This window comes from Lagenorhynchus albirostris, chromosome 6 (genome assembly GCF_949774975.1).
Source record: "Lagenorhynchus albirostris chromosome 6, mLagAlb1.1, whole genome shotgun sequence".
NCBI lineage: Eukaryota > Metazoa > Chordata > Mammalia > Artiodactyla > Delphinidae > Lagenorhynchus > Lagenorhynchus albirostris.
In genome coordinates, this window is record NC_083100.1 from 106,120,576 (window position 1) to 106,138,668 (window position 18,093).

At 34.1% G+C, this 18,093-nt stretch overlaps 1 protein-coding gene across 1 annotated transcript in view; it reads left to right on the top strand.

The window, feature by feature from the left end:
* The window catches only part of DPP10 (dipeptidyl peptidase like 10), a 648,385-nt gene that overhangs the window by 587,057 nt on the left and 43,235 nt on the right, over positions 1 to 18,093 (top strand). Inside the window, exons 18-21 of the mRNA XM_060151528.1 lie at positions 962 to 1,083; positions 2,799 to 2,846; positions 17,678 to 17,776; positions 17,887 to 17,956. Coding sequence (XP_060007511.1) covers positions 962 to 1,083; positions 2,799 to 2,846; positions 17,678 to 17,776; positions 17,887 to 17,956 — 339 coding nt within the window. The remainder of the gene's footprint in view (positions 1 to 961; positions 1,084 to 2,798; positions 2,847 to 17,677; positions 17,777 to 17,886; positions 17,957 to 18,093) is intronic.

Below are 18,093 nucleotides of genomic sequence, written 5' to 3' on the forward strand. Positions count from 1 at the left end.
TATGATTTGTCATAATGATGAAACTAGCTAATGTGTTTAAGTGCCTAGTATATTAATCACCTTGACTAGAAAAGGAAAATTTTGGATTATAATGAGCCCAAAATGTTTCAAATGTGAAGCTGTGACTTTGTGAACTATACTATACTGTAGTATGTGTTTTGTTCCAAAATGAAATGAAGAATATTTTGTCCAGCCAAGTTTTAAAAAATGTATCATCAACAGTGTTTTCATTTAGAAGCATAGATAATTTACAATTAATCTCTATTTATAAAATAAATGAATCTGTACATGAAATTTAACTTTGGGTTAATATTTCAACCCCTCTAACCTTAAGCACCATTGTTTGTAAAATAAAGAGATGAGTGCTTTTCTCTTTATCTATCTCCTTGATGTCTCAAAGCATGTATGAGTATTAACATTATATATACTATCATACAAAAATAGCTTTTCTTTTCCAAAAATTCAGTGCAACTATTTAGTGGGAAAAATCTGGTACTAATATCAAAATCTAATGTTGAATTTAGGAAATCATGAGCTTTTTATATGTGTCTGACTTGTGAAAACATTAGTTCTTCCAACTAATATTATTGCTGGTGACTTTATGCTTGTCTCTGTGGGTAATTTCTTTTAAGATTTTACAAAGAAATATCTATAAAAATATAAATAAGAGTAAGTTATATTGCATCCTGTGACAATCAGTTTCTTTGTAAGCATACATACATATTACATTCATATAGGTGTACATAATTTTAATTTTATTACAGAGAAGAAAAAGGCATATGTCTTAACATTAGTAATGGGAATTGACTTTGTTTGCATTTTTATGGTAAGTCATAATTTACAAGGAACCTCAGCTGAGTAATTCTGTAGCTTCTTTGTTTATGTCAATATTTAAATATAGATCCCACACATTCAAGGACCTGGAACAGTAGCATTTCTAACTTTCTTTTTCTTTCCCCAGTGCTTCTACTGAAGGATTATTGAATCGTCAGTGCATTTCATGTAACTTTATGAAAGAACAATGTACATATTTTGGTGCCAGTTTTAGTCCCATGAATCAACATTTCTTATTACTCTGTAAAGGTAATAGATGATTTCTGATAAAATTTATTTTATTCATTTTATTTGATCAGTATCTATTACTATCATTAGTAATGATTACCCTAGCTGTATGATTTGATATTCTTAGTTTATGTAAGTTTTTGTTAAAAAGTTATAAATTAGGGGTTTATTGAGATAGAAATTGTATCCATTACTTTATTTAAAAGATAGAAATTGGGAGTAAGTCAATATGTGCACATACACATGATCAATAAGTTCTGGTAGACATGGACCTTTTAAAAAAGTGAATAAACATATTTACATCAGCAAAGTCAAGCTAGAATAATAAACTAATTTACCTAGACATTAGGAAAAGCAATAGTTTCCTTATTAAAATAATGGCTTGGTTGTTAAAAAATTTAGGATCTATAGAAATTTAATTCCCAGGGTCTAGTCCCCTTCAATTTTGAGAAATTATGTTCACCCCAATTATTTCTTCTATCCGGTAACTATGCCATAGCCTTACATAGTAGTATGGTATCTCTAGGTTATACTGATAGGAATCACTGTCCCTTTAATAGGATACTATATTTCCCAGAGATGAAATGGGAGATGTCCTCTTATAATGTGATGGATTGAGTGCTACTGCTTCAGCTGGTACCTTACACATTCGTGTTTTAAGACACCATGAGGAAGAGAACAATACTTTTTCTTTTTAGTTATTTTTCTCTTGACATCTGAAATAAAGTAATCAAAAAAGAGAAGTAGTTGTTGGATGACACCAGAGTAAAACCATTAGACCCCTAGGCAGAGTTCCGTAGAGAAGTGAAGTTTTAAGGTAACATCTTATGGTTACACTTGAATTATCCTGTATATTTGAAATAATTAACAATTCCAGTTAATGTATTTTTAAAATTAATATATAATTAGTTCCAATTTTTAATTTATCTTGTGGGTGAAATATTTTTTTTGCTTTTATTTTTAGTTTTTTGAATTTTTGAATTTTATTTTATTTATTTTTTTATACAGCAGGTTCTTATTAGTTATCTGTTTTATGCATATTAATGTATACATGTCAATCCCAATCTCCCAATTCATCCCACCACTGTCACCACCCCCACCACTTTCCCCCCTTGGTGTCCATACGTTTGTTCTCTACATCTGTGTCTCTATTTCTGCCCTGCAAACCGGGCTCTAGAGCGCAGCCTCAGTAGTTGTGGTGCACGGGCTTGGTTGCTCCGCGGCATGTGGGATCTTCCCAGACCAGGGCTTGAACCCGTGTCCCCTGCATTGGCAGGTGGATTCTTAACCACTGTGCCAAAATACTTCTAATATACATGCATTCTTTCTTTCTTGGCTAAGTGGTAAATAGAATTTAATCTTGAATGAGTGGATGAGGGTTCACAGGGTTGTGAATCAACTTTCTGAACATCAGTGATGATTCTATAAAAGACTAGATAAAAAGAGAGTAAAGTGCATAAGATTGGCTAAAACCATAGAACTATAGAAGTATAGGGCATTTTGGAGAAGGGAGAATTGTAACAATAATCCTGCAAATAGTTTCTTTCCCCGTATATTCTTACTTCTCTGAATAGAATATCCATAGAAAGGAATGAAATCTAATAATCGGGTTTCTGTTTCATTATGTTTTAACTATGAAATGTTATATTTGGAAAAAAGAACTCTATCATGTAATCTTCCAGTAGTTATTACTTAGATGTCTTTAAAATGTTTATACATACATTTCTAAAATCTAGGTCCAGGGGTTCCAGTGGTCAGCCTACATGACACGGACAACCCAGCAAGTAAGTACATGAAGACAACATCATGGTTGGCATTGGTCCTTAGTATTATATTATTTATTCTGACTGTTGTACTCTATAGAGCCTTCTTCAAAGGAGGCCCCAGCCTGAGGAAAGTAGCATAGGCACCATCAACTTGACCTTGTGTGTGTAAGAGAAACATTAAAGCAAATGGTTTGAGCCATGTTACAATTGGAGTTGGTTCTTATATGCCTGAAATAGGCTATCTACTGTATCTTAATTGAATGAGGAGTGATTGATGAAACTCATTTAGATATATTTCAGCCTACTGGCCCCTTATACTCTGGTTCATTCTTTCTTGAGCCTCATATAAATTATTCCTCCAGAGCAACACATTTACTTTTGGGAAAAATTATTCAGTTGTCCATCATCTGTTGAGCGAGGACTTACTTTATCAGGCAATATGACAGAGGCTGGGTGTTCATTGCTAGTAAGATGTGGTCAACGTGTTTAAGAACTTTAATAGTAGAGTGTATAAATACAAACATGGCTGAGCTGATCTTAAAAATGAATACCCAGGTTGCTTCCTGCCTCCCTGTTTCCTTCTTTTCATCTATCCTTCTTTTCCTTCTTTCATTTAAAAACTTTATTTAATCAACAAAACTTTATTTAATCAACACTCTCATGCTCTAATGATTTACCATAATCTAGTAAATGAGGCTTATATTTTTTAACACATTTACTCCTCAGAACACCCCCTGATGTTGTTAATTTTGTTATCCTTTTTTAAAGATGAGGGAACTGAGCCACAAAGAGGTTAACAAACTTGGCTAGAGTCACTCTAATATAACAGGTGGCAGCGCCAAGAATCAAATAAGATCTTCTGACCCCAGAATAGGGTTTATTATCACTACCATACAATGGTAGCTCATTCTACTGTGTTTTTGTCTGTCTCATCACATACTTAGGTTTAAGTAGTAGTCTTACTTAAATGCTTTGACTTAAAGGAGAGACAGGCATAAAAGTAAAATGTTGAATGACAAATATCATTTTTAGAGGACACAGAAAGACCTTTTAGACTCTTCAAATACCACCATATGGAGACTTCCTGCCTTTTCTAGAGAAAGACAAAACTTCTAAATAGTTAATGGAGTTCTGTGTGGCTGGAAATCAGTTAGCACATCTTTTAGTTTCTACTTAGTGTAAATCCTAAAGCGGTTATGGTAAGCAAATTAAATCTGTTGAATATTAACACTAACGGCAACAATAATGATAACAAATACAGTTTATTTGATAAAATAGAAAGAAGGTTGAATTTCACAGATAGAAAAATTAGTGTATAAAGTGAGTCCACCACATACCTTTTGTGGATATAATCTCATAGAATCAATTTCCTTGTAAAAAAAAATAGCAAATGAAATTTCTGTGAGGATGAGATACATTTGCAACACAGACACTCAATAAACAGCAACTATTTGTGTTACATTGCATATTCTGCCAAAATGATATATTTTTTTAAATCCCCAACCTGACTTTAATTAATTTTATTCTACTGTTAAAAGGCAATGTTGTTTTCTAATAACTTTTGTTTCAAATCATGACACACTTTCCTCTGAGGGAAACCTTTCTGATTTTCTCATTTATAAGTGAATTCTGATAGTCTCAGGATCAAGAAAAACAAAAAGGGACTGTGAACAGTGATCAGGTGCTTAATTTTATTTTCAAAAGACAATTATTTATTGAGATAAAATTTACATTTGATTGCAAGTAAATCTTTGGGTTAATGGATCTTTGGGTTAATGGATCTTCAGTTTAATATTCATTAAACTAATGAATCAGTCATAACTCATTTTGGGGCCGCACGAAGCAGAATAAAGCATGAAAAGTATATTGAAAAATGAAAATATTTAACAAACATGGAAAACCTTTAAACCACCAGTTATCAAAGAAATGCAAAGTAAAACACTGCCAAGTAATTTTTCCTAACAAATGAATAACATCAAAAAATTTACATTGCTAATGAGGATATAATGAGGCTCTCATAAATTGCTGGTAGAAATATAAATTACAGCAAATCTTTTGGAAAAAAATAACCATAAGCCTTAAATCTTTTATATCTATTTACCCAATATTTTTCCTTTTAATAGTTTATACTAAAGAGATATTTAATTATAATGTGATGGATTGAGTGCTACTGCTTCAGCTAGTACCTTACACATTTGTGTTTTAAGACACCATGAGGAAGAGACCAATACTTTTTCTTTTTAGCTATTTTTCTGTTGACATCTGAAATAAAGTAATCAAAAAAGAGAGAAAATTATAACCATGCTACTGATGGTAGTGAAAAAACATAATAAAAATAATAAAAGGGGTGATTTGTAAATAAACTTTAATGGAATACTGATTGGTGCCCTGAATATCTTCCATTTGTCTTTTCAGAGCCACTTTTAACTGTTTTTCTCTCCCATGGCCTCTACCCCAGCAGGAGTTTGTACTGATGACTTAAGTTCTGCTGCCATTTGGCTGCCAATTGGATCCAGCTAAAATGAATCCTATAGGTGACTGAAGAGAGGCAGAAAAGTGACTTTGGAGTCTATTTCTCCAGTGCTATCCCTGTGCAGTCACCCAAGTTGCTCTGACGCTTGGGTGAAGGTCACTGTGGATCTTTCATGCAACCAAGTCCAAGTAACTGCTCTCTCCTCTTGACCTGCTGGCCTAGCCTTTGTCATAGCTTAGCCCTGGGTTATGGTACTACCCCTTATGACCTCCCTGCCCTTTGTCCTATATTTGTAAATACTCCTTTATTAAAATTTCATCAAATTGTTCTAATAGAGTTGCCACTAGTTCCCCACTAGGATTAAAAATAAAAATACACTTTTAAAAGTCAATTCTTCAAAACTGTTTAAGCTATAGTTCTAAGTGTTTAAGGAGTTCAAATATTTATGCCACTTAAACAAAATTATTTGAAAATGCATATTAAAATTCCAGAAGACAATATTTGAAAACAGTAAAAGTCTTGTATTTGCCTGGCAGCCTTTCAGATGATTTTTTGTTCTTTTTTCTTAAGTATTTTCCTAATGTTCTACAATGAACATATATTACCTTTATAATGAAAAAGAAACCCTTCATTAAAATGTTCAGTGATGAGATTGGTTCGAGATGGTGGAGTAGAAGGACATGCTCTCACTCCCTCTTTCGAAAACACCAGAATCACAACTAACTGCTGAACAATCATTGACAGGAAGACACTGGAACTCATGAAAAAAGATACCCCACATGCAAAGACAAAGGAGAAGCCTCAGTGAGATGGTAGGAGGGGCGCAATCACAATAAAATCAAATCCCATAACTGCTGGGTGGGTGACTCACAAACTGGAGAACACTTACACCACAGAAGTCCACCTACTGTAGTGAAGGTTCTGAGCCCCACGTCAGGCTTCCCAACTTGGGGGTCCGGCAACGAGAGGAGGAATTCCTAGAGAATCAGACTTTGAAGGCTAGCAGGATTTGATTGCAGGACTTCAACAGGACTGGGGGAAACAGAGACTCCACTCTTGCAGGGCACACACAAAGTACTGTGTGCATCAGCACCCAGAGGAAGGAGCAGTGACCCCATAGGAGACTGAACCAGACCTACCTGCTAGTGTTGGAGGGTCTCCTGAAGAGGCAGGGGGTGGCTGTGCCTCACTGCGAGGACAAAGACACTGGCAGCAGAAGTTCTGGGAAGTACTCCTTGGCGTGAGCCCTCCGGGAGTCCACCATTAGCTCCACCAAACAGCCCAGCTAGGCTCCAGTGTTGGGTCACCTCAGGCCAAACAACCAACAGGGAGGGAACCCAGCCCCACCCATCAGCAGACAAGTGGATTAAAGTTTTACTGAGCTCTGCCCACCAGAGCAACAGCCAGCTCTACCCACCACCAGTCTCTGCCATGAGGAAACTTGCACAAGCCTCATAGATAGCCTCATCCACCAGAGGGCAGACAGCAGAATCAAGAAGAATTACAGTCCTGCAGCCTGTGGAACAAAAACCACATTCACAGAAAGACAGACAAGATGGAAAGTCAGAGGGCTATGTACCAGATGAAGGAACAAGATAAAACCCCAGAAAAACAACTAAATGAAATGGAGATAGGCAATCTTCCAGAAAAAAAATTCAGAATAATGATACTGAAGATGATCCAGGACCTTGGAAAAAGAATGGAGGCAAAGATCTAGAAGATGCAAGAAATGTTTAACAAACACCTAGAAGAATTAAAGAACAAAAAAACAGAGATGAACAATAAAATAACTGAAACAAAAAACTACACTAGAAGGAATCAATAGAAGAATAACTGAGGCAGAAGAACACATAAGTAACCTGGAAGACAGAATGGTAGAATTCACTGCCATGGAACAGAATAAAGAAAAAAGAATGAAAAGAAATGAAGACAGCCTAAGAGACCTCTGGGACAACATTGAACACAACAACATTCACGTTATAGGGGTCCCAGAAGGAGAAGAGAGAAAGGACCCGAGAAAATATTTGAAGAGATTATAGTCAAAAACTTCCCTAAAATGGAAGAGGAAATAGCCACCCAAGTCCAGGAAGTGCAGAGAGTCCCATACAGGACAAATCCAAGGAGAAACACACTGAGACACACTGTAATCAAATTGGCAAAACTTAAAGACAAAGAAAAATTATTGAAAGCAGCAACGGAAAAATGACAAATAAAATACAAGGGAACTCTGATAAGGTTAACAGCTGATTTCTCAGCAGACACTCTACAAGCCAGAAGGGAGTGGCATGATATGCTTAAAGTGAGGAAAGGAAAGAAACTACAACCAAGATTACAGAGCAAGGACCTCATCCAGATTCGAAGGAGAAATCAAAAGCTTTACAGACAAGCAAAAGCTAAGAGAATTCAGCACCACCAAACCAACTCTACAACAAATGCTAAAGGAACTTCTCTAAGTGGAAATACAAGAGAAGAAAAGGACCTACAAAAACAAACCCGAAACAATTAAGAAAATGGTCATAGGAACATACATATCGATAATTACCTTAAACCTGAACGGATTAAATGCTCCAACCAAAAGACACAGGCTTGCTGAATGGATAGAAAAACAAGACCCATATATATGCTGTCTACAAGAGACCCACTTCAGACCTAGGGACACATACAGACTGAAACTGAGGGGATGGAAAAAGATATTCCATGCAAATTGAAATCAAAAGAAAGCTGGAGTAGCAATACTCATATCAGATAAGATAGACTTTAAAATAAAGAATGTTAAAAGAGACAAAGAAGGACACTACATAATGATCAAGGGATCAATCCAAGAAGAAGATATAACAATTATAAATATATATGCACCTGGGCTTCCCTGGTGGTGCAGTGGTTGAGAGTCCGCCTGCAGATGCAGGGGACACGGGTTCGTGCCCCGGTCCGGGAAGATCCCACATGCCGCGGAGAGGCTGGGCCCATGAGCCATGGCTGCTGAGCCTGTGCATCCGGAGCCTGTGCTCCACAATGGGAGAGGCCACAACAGTGAGAGGCCTGCGTACCACAGCAAAAAAAAAAAAAAAAATATATATATATATATATATATATATACACACCCAACATAGGAGCACCTCAATACATAAGGCAACGGCTAACAGCTCTAAAAGAGGAAATCGACAACAACACAATAATAGTGGGAGATTTTAACACCTCACTTACACCAATGGACAGATCATCCACACAGAAAATTAATAAGGAAACACAAGCTTTAAATGACACAATAGACCAGATAGATTTAATTGATATTTCTAGGACATTCCATCCAAAAACAGCAGATTTCACTTTCTCTCAAGTGTACACGGAACATTCTCCAGGATAGATCATATCTTGGGCCACAAATCAAGCCTCAATAAATTTAAGAAAATTGAAATCATATCAAGCATCTTTTCTGACCACAACGCTATCAGGTTAGAAATCAATTACAGGGAAAAAAACGTAAAAAAAAAAACATGGAGGCTAAATAATACGTTACTAACTAACCAAGAGATCTTTGAAGAAATCAAAGAGGAAATCAAAAAATAACTAGAGACAAATGACAGTGAAAACACGATGATCCAAAACCTATGGAATGCGGCAAAAGCAGTTCTAAGGCAGAAGTTTATAGCTGTACAAGCCTACCTCAAGAAACAAGAAAAATCTCAATTAAACAATCTAACGTTACACCTAAAGGAACTAGAGAAAGAAGAAAAAACAAAACCCAAAGTTAGCAGAAGGAAAGAAATCATAAAGAACAGAGCAGAAATGAATGAAATAGAAACAAAGAAAACAATAGCAAAGATCAATAAAACTAAAAGCTGGTTCTTTGAGAAAAAAATCTAAATTGATAAACCATTAGCCAGACTCATCAAGAAAAAGAGGGAGAGGTCTTAAATCAATAAAATTAGAAATGAAAAAGGAGAAGTTACAACAGACACCACAGAAATACAAAGGATCCTAGGGGACTACTACAAGCAGCTCTATGCCAATAAAATGGACAACCTGGAAGAAATGGATGAATTCTTAGAAAGGTATACCCTTCCAAGACTGACCCAGGAGGAAATAGAAAATATGAACAGACAAATCACAAGTAATGAAATTGAAACTGTGATTAAAAATCTTCCCACACACAAAAGTCCAGGACCAGATGGCTTCACAGTTGAATTCTATCAAACATTTAGAGAAGAGCTAACACCCACCCTTCTCAAACTTTTCCAAAAAATTGCAGAGGATGGAACACTCACAATCTCATTCTGTGAGGCCACCATCACCCTGATACCAAAACCAGACAAAGATACTACAAAAAAAGAAAGTTACAGACCAATATCACTGATGAATATAGATGCAAAAATCCTCAACAATATACTAGCAAACAGAATCCAACAACACATTAAAAGGATCATACACCATGTTCAAGTGGGATTTATCCAAGGGATGCAAGGATTCTTCAATATATGCAAATCAATCAGTGTGATACACCATATTAAAAAATTGAAGAATAAAAACCATATGACCATCTCAATAGATGTAGAAAAGGCTTTTGACAAAATTCAACACCCATTTATGATAAAAACTCTCCAGAAAGTGGGCATAGAGGGAACTTACCTCAACATAATAAAGGCCATATATGACAAACCCACAGCAAACATCATTCTCAATGGTGAAAAACTGAAAGCATTTCCTCTAAGATCAGGAACAAGACAAGGATGTCCAATCTCACCACCATTATTCAACATAGTTTTGGAAGTCCTACCCACAGTCAGAGAAGAAAAAGAAATAAAAGGAATACAAACTGGAAAAGAAGCAGTAAAATTGTCAGTGTTTGCAGATGACATGATACTATACATGGAGAATCCTAAAGATGCCACCAGAAAACTGCTAGAGCTAATCAATGAATTTGGTAAAGTAGCAGGATACAAAATTAATGCATGGAAATCTCTTGCATTCCTATACACTAATGATGAAAAATCTGAAAGAGAAATTAAGGAAACACTCCCATTTACCATTGCAACAAAAAGAATAAAATACCTAGGAATAAACCTACCTAGGGAGACAAAAGACCTGTAATCAGAAAACTAAGACACTGATGAAAGAAATTAAAGATGATAGCAACAGATGGATAGATATACCATGTTCTTGGATTGGGAGAATCAATACTGTGGAAATGACTATACTACCTAAAGCAATCTACAGGCTCAATGCAATCCCTATCAAATTACCGATGGCATTTTTTACAGAACTAGAACAGAAAATCTTAAAATTTCTATGGAGACACAAAAGACCCCGAATAGCCAAAGCAGTCTTGAGGGAAAAAAACGGAGCTGTAGGAATCAGACTCCCTGACTTCAGACTGTACTACAAAGCTACAGTAATCAAGACAGTATGGTACTGGCACAAAAACAGAAATATAGATCAATGGAACAGGAAAGAAGGCCCAGAGATAAACCCACGCACCTATGGTCAACTAATCTATGACAAAGGAGGCAACGATATACAATGGAGAAGAGACAGTTTCTTCAACAAGTGGCACTGGGAAAACTGGACAGCTACATGTAAAAGAATAAAATAGAACACTCCCTAACACCATACACAAAAGTAAACTCAAAATGTATTAGAGACCTAAATATAAGACCGGACACTGTAAAACTCTAAGAGGAAAACATAGGAAGAACACTCTGACATAAGTCACAGCAAGATCTTTTTTGATCCATCTCCTAGAGTAATGGAAATAAAAACAAAAATAAATAAATGGGACCTAATGAATCTTAAAAGCTTTTGCACAGTAAAGGAAACCATAAACAAGGTGAAAAGACAACCCTCAGTATGGGGCAAAATATTTGCAAATGAATCAATGAATAAAGGATTAATCTCCAAAATATATAAACAGCTCATGCAGCTCAGTATTAAAGAAACAGTCAACCCAACCCAAAAAGGGCAGAAGACCTAAATAGACATTTCTCCAAAGAAAACATACAGCTGGCCAACAGACACATGAAAAGCTGCTCAACATCATCATTGTTAGAGAAATGCAAATCAAAACTACAGTGAGGTATCACCTCACACCGGTTAGAATGGGTATCATCAGAAAATCTACAAACAACAAATGCTGGAGAGGGTGTGGAGAAAAGGGAACCCTCTTGCACTCTTGGTGGGAATGTAAATTGATACAGCCACTATAGAGAACAGTATGGAGGTTCCTTAAAAAACTAAAAATAGAATTACCATATGACCCAGCAATCCCACTACTGGGCATATACCCAGAGGAAACCATAATTCAAAAAGACACATGCACCCCAATGTTCATTGCAGCCCTATTTACAATAGCCAGGTCATGGAAGCCACCTAAATGTACATCGACAGTTGAATGGATAAAGAAGATTTGGTACATATATACAATGGAATATTACTGAGCCATAAAAAGGAACAAAATTGGGTCATTTGTAGAGACGTGGATGCATCTAGAGACTTTCATACAGAGTGAAGTAAGTCAGAAAGAGAAAAACAAATATCGTGTATTAACGCATATATGTGGAACCTAGAAATTTATACAGATGAACCGGTTTGCAGAGCAGAAATTGAGACACAGAAGTAGAAAAAAAACGTATGGACACCAAGGGGGGAAAGCAGCCGGAGTTCGGGGTGGTGGTGTGATGAATTGGGAAATTGGGACTGACATGTATATACTGATGTGTATAAAATATATGACTAATAAGAACCTGCTGTATAAAAAAATAAATGAAATTAAATAAAAATAAATGTTCAGTGACTAGGAAATGATATATATATGTAAAATTTTGCTTAGTGTTTCAAAGTTTTTTGTCTCATTGCTATCTTTCCTTTTCCTCTTTTTATATTTTCATTTTTTTCTTTTTCCTTATGTGTATATGATTTCTTTTGCTTTAATTCATTTTTCATCTCTTCCCTTTCTTCCTTTCTCTCCATTGCATCTCCTTCTCATCTCTCCTTATACTTCCTCTCTAATATTTTCTCATCTCTCCCTTTCTTCCTTCTTCCTAATTTTCTGTTCTCATTTTAATCCTCTTTTCCTCCTCAATCGTACAATTAAAATCATGTCTTAATACTACCTTGTCTTCATAATGTTTCACAAAAAACTATGATTGAAACATATTTTCTGAATTTATCATGAAAAAAACTCTGTGTGCTTTTGAAAATGGTGTATTTTCTTCTGTATTTTTTTTCCTTAAATATAATTTTATTTCTCTGTGACCATGGGTTGATTTTTTTTTTACCATGAGCAAATGAATACCTTTGATTTAGAAGTAAAAAAATTTCAACTACCTCTTATCTCATGTAATTTATTTTTTCCCATTCATTTTTGATAATGAAGAGAAGCCATGAGAAATTATTAGTATATTGCTCTCATATTGCTGCCTCTAGCTGTATTTATTCATTCATTTATTTAGTTAGCTAGTCACTGTAATACAATAAACTGTTGTCCACTTAGAAAAATATTTATCCAACAAGATGCTCTATAGTAAGGTATAAAGGTAAAAGTTTAATGGGCTTTAGTCTCTAAAAATTGCTGCCTATGTCATTAACAAATATCAGGTGATATTGGTTTCTAAATACAAAAAGAATGCTTTTATCCACAATTAAGTTCATTAAGTGCATTTTTATGACAAGTCTTACATTATAAATGCTGAATCTTTAATGAAAGTGTATAAAGTTGAATTATTCACATTTTAAATTTTATAATTGAATATTTGCTATAGATTCTTTGAAAATATGCTATTATTTAAATAATCTGAAATTTCTTGTATCAGGGAGATAGAAGAAATCTGTGAGAACATCTAATTTCCCAAATTTGTGTAATAGAGGACGACACTTATTTATAAGAGGTGGTTTGGTGTGCCTGAAATCACACAGATTCACAGTCCAAAGCAAGAATCAGAAAATTTAATGGTTATAATAGAATACGATAATTTTTCTGGTAGAAGTGGACACAGTTCAAAAAAAGAGGAAGTCAGTGGAAAGCATTTCTGGAAGAAAGAATGTGAATACACAATCATGAGGAATGAAACTATTTACACTTGTAAGATAAAAGTTGTTCAATGTGGCTGGAACAAAACATTTAAGATAAATCAAAGGTATAGGCTATAGGGCAGGCTGGAGCCAGATCATAAAAGCCTTATATTTCATCCTAAGGAGTTTGTAATTAACAATAAAGTGTCAATGATAAACCATTGACAATTAAAATAATATTCTTATTCTGGCCATGGAGTACCTGAAAGTAGACATGGCCTCTTGGCAAAAAGAAAGAAAAGAAAAGTGAAACAGAAAATAAAAGAATTTTTTTTTCAAAAATAACTGGATAAAATACATGAAACAACACTTTTCAAGCATGGGGCAAGAGTCACGATAGGCCTCTGATCCCTGAAAGAAGGGAAAAAAGTCAGGTGAATGTTGTAATTGTCCTGGCTCTCTGGCTAGAATTATTTTTTGAATTCTAGGGTAAAGAGGAACAATTAAATAAGTGTATAAGGGTATCTCAGAGTCACAGTTGAGACAGAAATTGGTGTTCAGAAGGGTTGAAGATTCTGGAATGTTGGGAAGGGGGACAACACTGGAGCACAAGAAGAGACAGAGAAAGAGGACACCAGGAATCTGCATAGGGTTACAAGGGATCATCTTGCATCTGTTGCTGAAAATACCTAGCTGAACATACATAGGAAGATAGTCTGAGCCTGGGAAAAGCCAGAGCTCACACAGTGCTGGAATATATTAAAGTTCCAAACAGTCAGAACACTGGAATGTTTAGGAGAGATCCCAGAAGAGTCATGCCTTAGTATTAGAGCTTAACAAGTCATAGAGCAAAAGGTCATTCAAACTCACACTAAATAAAATATTTTTTAAAGCTTTCAAATAATTAAGCTGGGACTTCGCTGGTGGCGCAGTGGTTGAGAGTCCGCCTGCCGATGCAGGGGATGCGGGTTCGTGCCCCTGTTTGGGAATATCCCACATGCCGTGGAGCGGCTGGGCCCGTGAGCCATGGCCGCTGAGCCTGTGCATCCGGAGCCTGTGCTCCGCAACGGGAGAGGCCACAACAGTGAGAGGCACGCGTACCGCAAAAAAAAAAAAAAAAAAAAAAAGCTGACCTGCAAATAGCTTACACATCTGCTATAACACAGTCCAACAATTAATAAAAGGACAGAATGATGTCCAGAACTCAACAATGTAAACATCACAGTGGTTAGAATCCAATAAAACATTACTGGCTACATATAGAAGCTAGAAAATATGACTCATAACTAGGAAAAGAAAGCCAGTGAATTGAGACAGATTCAGATATGATGGAAATTATGGAATCCACTGACAAATACAATAAATTGGCTATTATAAATATGCTAAAATATATCAAGAAAAAATGAATGTAGTGATAAATAGAATATATTTTAAGAACTTAAAATATGTGAAATTAAAACTTCTCTGAAAAATACTAAAAGCAAATTAGACACTGCAGAAGAAATATTAGTGAACTTGAAACATTATCTATAGATACTTCCAGATGCAGAGAAAACTAATGAAAGAAATGAACAGAGCCTAAGATAGTTTAGGTCAATATCCATATCTATAATATTTTAAATTAAAGTTGAAATGGAAAAAATATTTGATGAAATAATGGCCAAATCCAAATCTGATGAAAAATAGAAAGTTGCTCAACAACCCTCAAGCAGGATTCAAAAATAAAAAGACATTTACTTCCACACATTACATACATAGTAAGAGAGCCAAGAGTGACTGCAGGCTTCTCATCAGAAAAAAGCAATGGAGAAGAATCTTTAGAATACTGATGGGAAGCAAAACAATACAAAACTATCAACATAGAATAACAAACTTAGAAAATATCCTTCAAAAGTAAATCCAAAATAAAGAATCAAGAAAACAGAAACAAGAAGGTGTTGCCATCAGACATGCATCTTTAAATAACTCAAAGATCAAAGAAGAATTTAGGAAAATAATTGGAAAATATTTTGAGCCAAATGAAAACACAACTAATCTAAATTTAGGGATACCTAACATTGTGATTAGAAATACGTTTATGTCTCTAAATTCTTACTTTATAAAAAAGGAAATCTTTAAAATCAATCATCTAAGATTCCACCTTAAGAAACTAGAAAAAAAGAGCAAATTAATCCAAAGTAAGTTGAAGGAAGGAAATTATAAAGATAAGAATAGAAATAAATGATATAGAAAATGAACTGGCAGTAGAGAAAAGCATATTAAAAACCAAAATTATTTTCTTAGAAAACATAACTAAAATTGATAAAGTTCTAGAAAGAGCCTTAAAAGAAAAAGTACACTGTCATTTTCATTAATGAAATAGATGCTGTTAATAACAGGTTCTACAAACATTGTAATGCCAGTAATGGAATATTATAAGTAATTTTAGGGCAGTAAATTTGACATCTTAGATAAAATGGGTAAATTTCTTAAAAGAAAAATTGCTAAACATTCAAACAGGAAGATATACAATACATAAATATCACATTATCTACTAAAAGTTTTAATTCACAGTTAATACTCTTCCCACAAAGTAAATTCCAGTTCCAGTAGCTTCACTGGTACGTTCTGTTCAACATTTAATATATTAATACCAAGTTCACATATACTCTCAGAAAATATAAGACCAGCATCAACCAGATTCCAAATTCAACATAGACATAACAAGGACAAAAAAAATCAATTTTTCACATGAATATTGATGCAAAATTCCTTAACTAAATAGTAGCAAGAAAAATCCAGCAATTTATAAAAGGGTAATATATTATGACTATGTGGGGTTTACCTGAGGAATCCATGATTGCTATGATATTCAATAATTAATCAATGCAACTTACTATGTTATACTGTCAACAACTCAAAGGATTTATAAAAAATATTTGATTAAAAATGAAAAACAACAATAATAATAAAGTAGTAATAATAACTGGGCCAGAAGAAAAAAAAATGATTTAACTTGATGAATGGTATGTACAAAAATACTACAACTGACATCATACTTAATGTTGAAGACAATGCATTTCCCCCCAAACTGGGAAAAAGTAAAAATGTCTGCCCTGACCACCTCTTTGCAACATTGTATTAGAAGACTTAGTGAAATGAGGCAAGAAAAAGACATATAGGTAAAAAAAATTGCCTTTATTTGCAGAAGATATAAATAAAGCAGAACCAAATAAACAAACAAAAAAAATGGAATCCACACACACTCATAATACTATTAGAAATAATGAGTGAATTTATCAGGGTTATTACAATTATAGGTTAATATACAAAAATCAACTATTTTATATACTATAAGGCAAGGCAAAATTTAAAAATAGTTAAAAATAACTACTTAAAGTAACATCTGAAACTATGTACTATATACTATAGTATACTATATACATCTAATAGAAATGTGTCAGTCTGCTAAAATGAAAGCAAACATTTCTGGAAGAAATTAAAGACTCAAATGGATATATACATGCATACATATTTATGGATTAGAAAGTTCACTATTTTTAGTATATAAAAATCCCCAATAAATCTATATTTTTAATATAGCAGTCAAAATTCCAGCAAGTTACTGATGTTTCTCTCCCTTCATGTTTTGCCAGTTTTCTCTCTCTTTTTTTTTTTGGTTGTTAAAAAAAAACCATTTTAATATTTTCTATTGCTATATTGTTGAATTCATTAATCTTTTCTTCTGCAGTATCTAATATGTTGTTAATCCTATCCAGTATTTTTTCATCTTAGATTTTATAGTTTTCATGTATATCAAATTTTTCAGTTCTTATTTTTAGAATTTTAACTTGTTTGTTTTTAAAATGCCTTTCATCTTTCTCCTTAATATCCTCAGGCTTTTTTAAAACTTAACACATGGAATGTAATTATAATCTCTGTTTTAATGTCATTATCTATTATATGCATCTGTGTCATTTCTGGGTTCTTTCTATTGAATAAAATTTGTACTCATCACGGGTGATATTTTCCTGATTTTTTGCATGCTTGGTAACTTTGTATTAGAATTCAGGCATTGTGAATTTTAAATCATTGGGTGCTACATAATTTTGTATTATTTAAAATATATTCTTAAGCATAACATTAACATGATCAGATTTACATTTTGAAAACGTAAATGCTAATTCCAAGTATAAGGGGCAACTGGAGACAATTTCACTGGAATAAAGAAGCTCAGTTAGAAAACTTGTAATAAACCAGAAGAGAATTTATGAGAGAGTAATCGGTGACTAGCACAGTGCCTGTCAAATGGTAATGATGGATAATTATTTGTGTTATACTGTTTCTTAATCAACACATAGAGATTATTTACACTATCCTTTTTGACTTACAGAATATTTTATATTGGAAAGCAATTCTATGCTGAAGGAAGCTATCCTGAAGAAGAAGAGAGTAAAGTCAGAAATTAAAACGCTTCATATTGATGACTATGGTAAAGTTTTGTGCATGCTATGTTATTCAAAAAAAAAAACTTTCTCTGCACCTTATAGTTTTACATATAAATGACTCTCCATCTTTAATATTTTGCTCTTTCTTTAAAAGAACTTCCTTTACAGTTGTCCTTTCCCAAAGATTTTACGGACCGAAACCAGTATGCTCTTCTGTTAATAATGTAAGTATTTTATTTGTTTTTGAAATAAAGGAACCTAAAGAGTTTAGAATTTTTCTTATGTCTCACATGGCAGTATTCTGATTAAAAAACAACAGAAGAAGTCCTATATGTGTAGATAACTGGGACAGCTGTCAGTT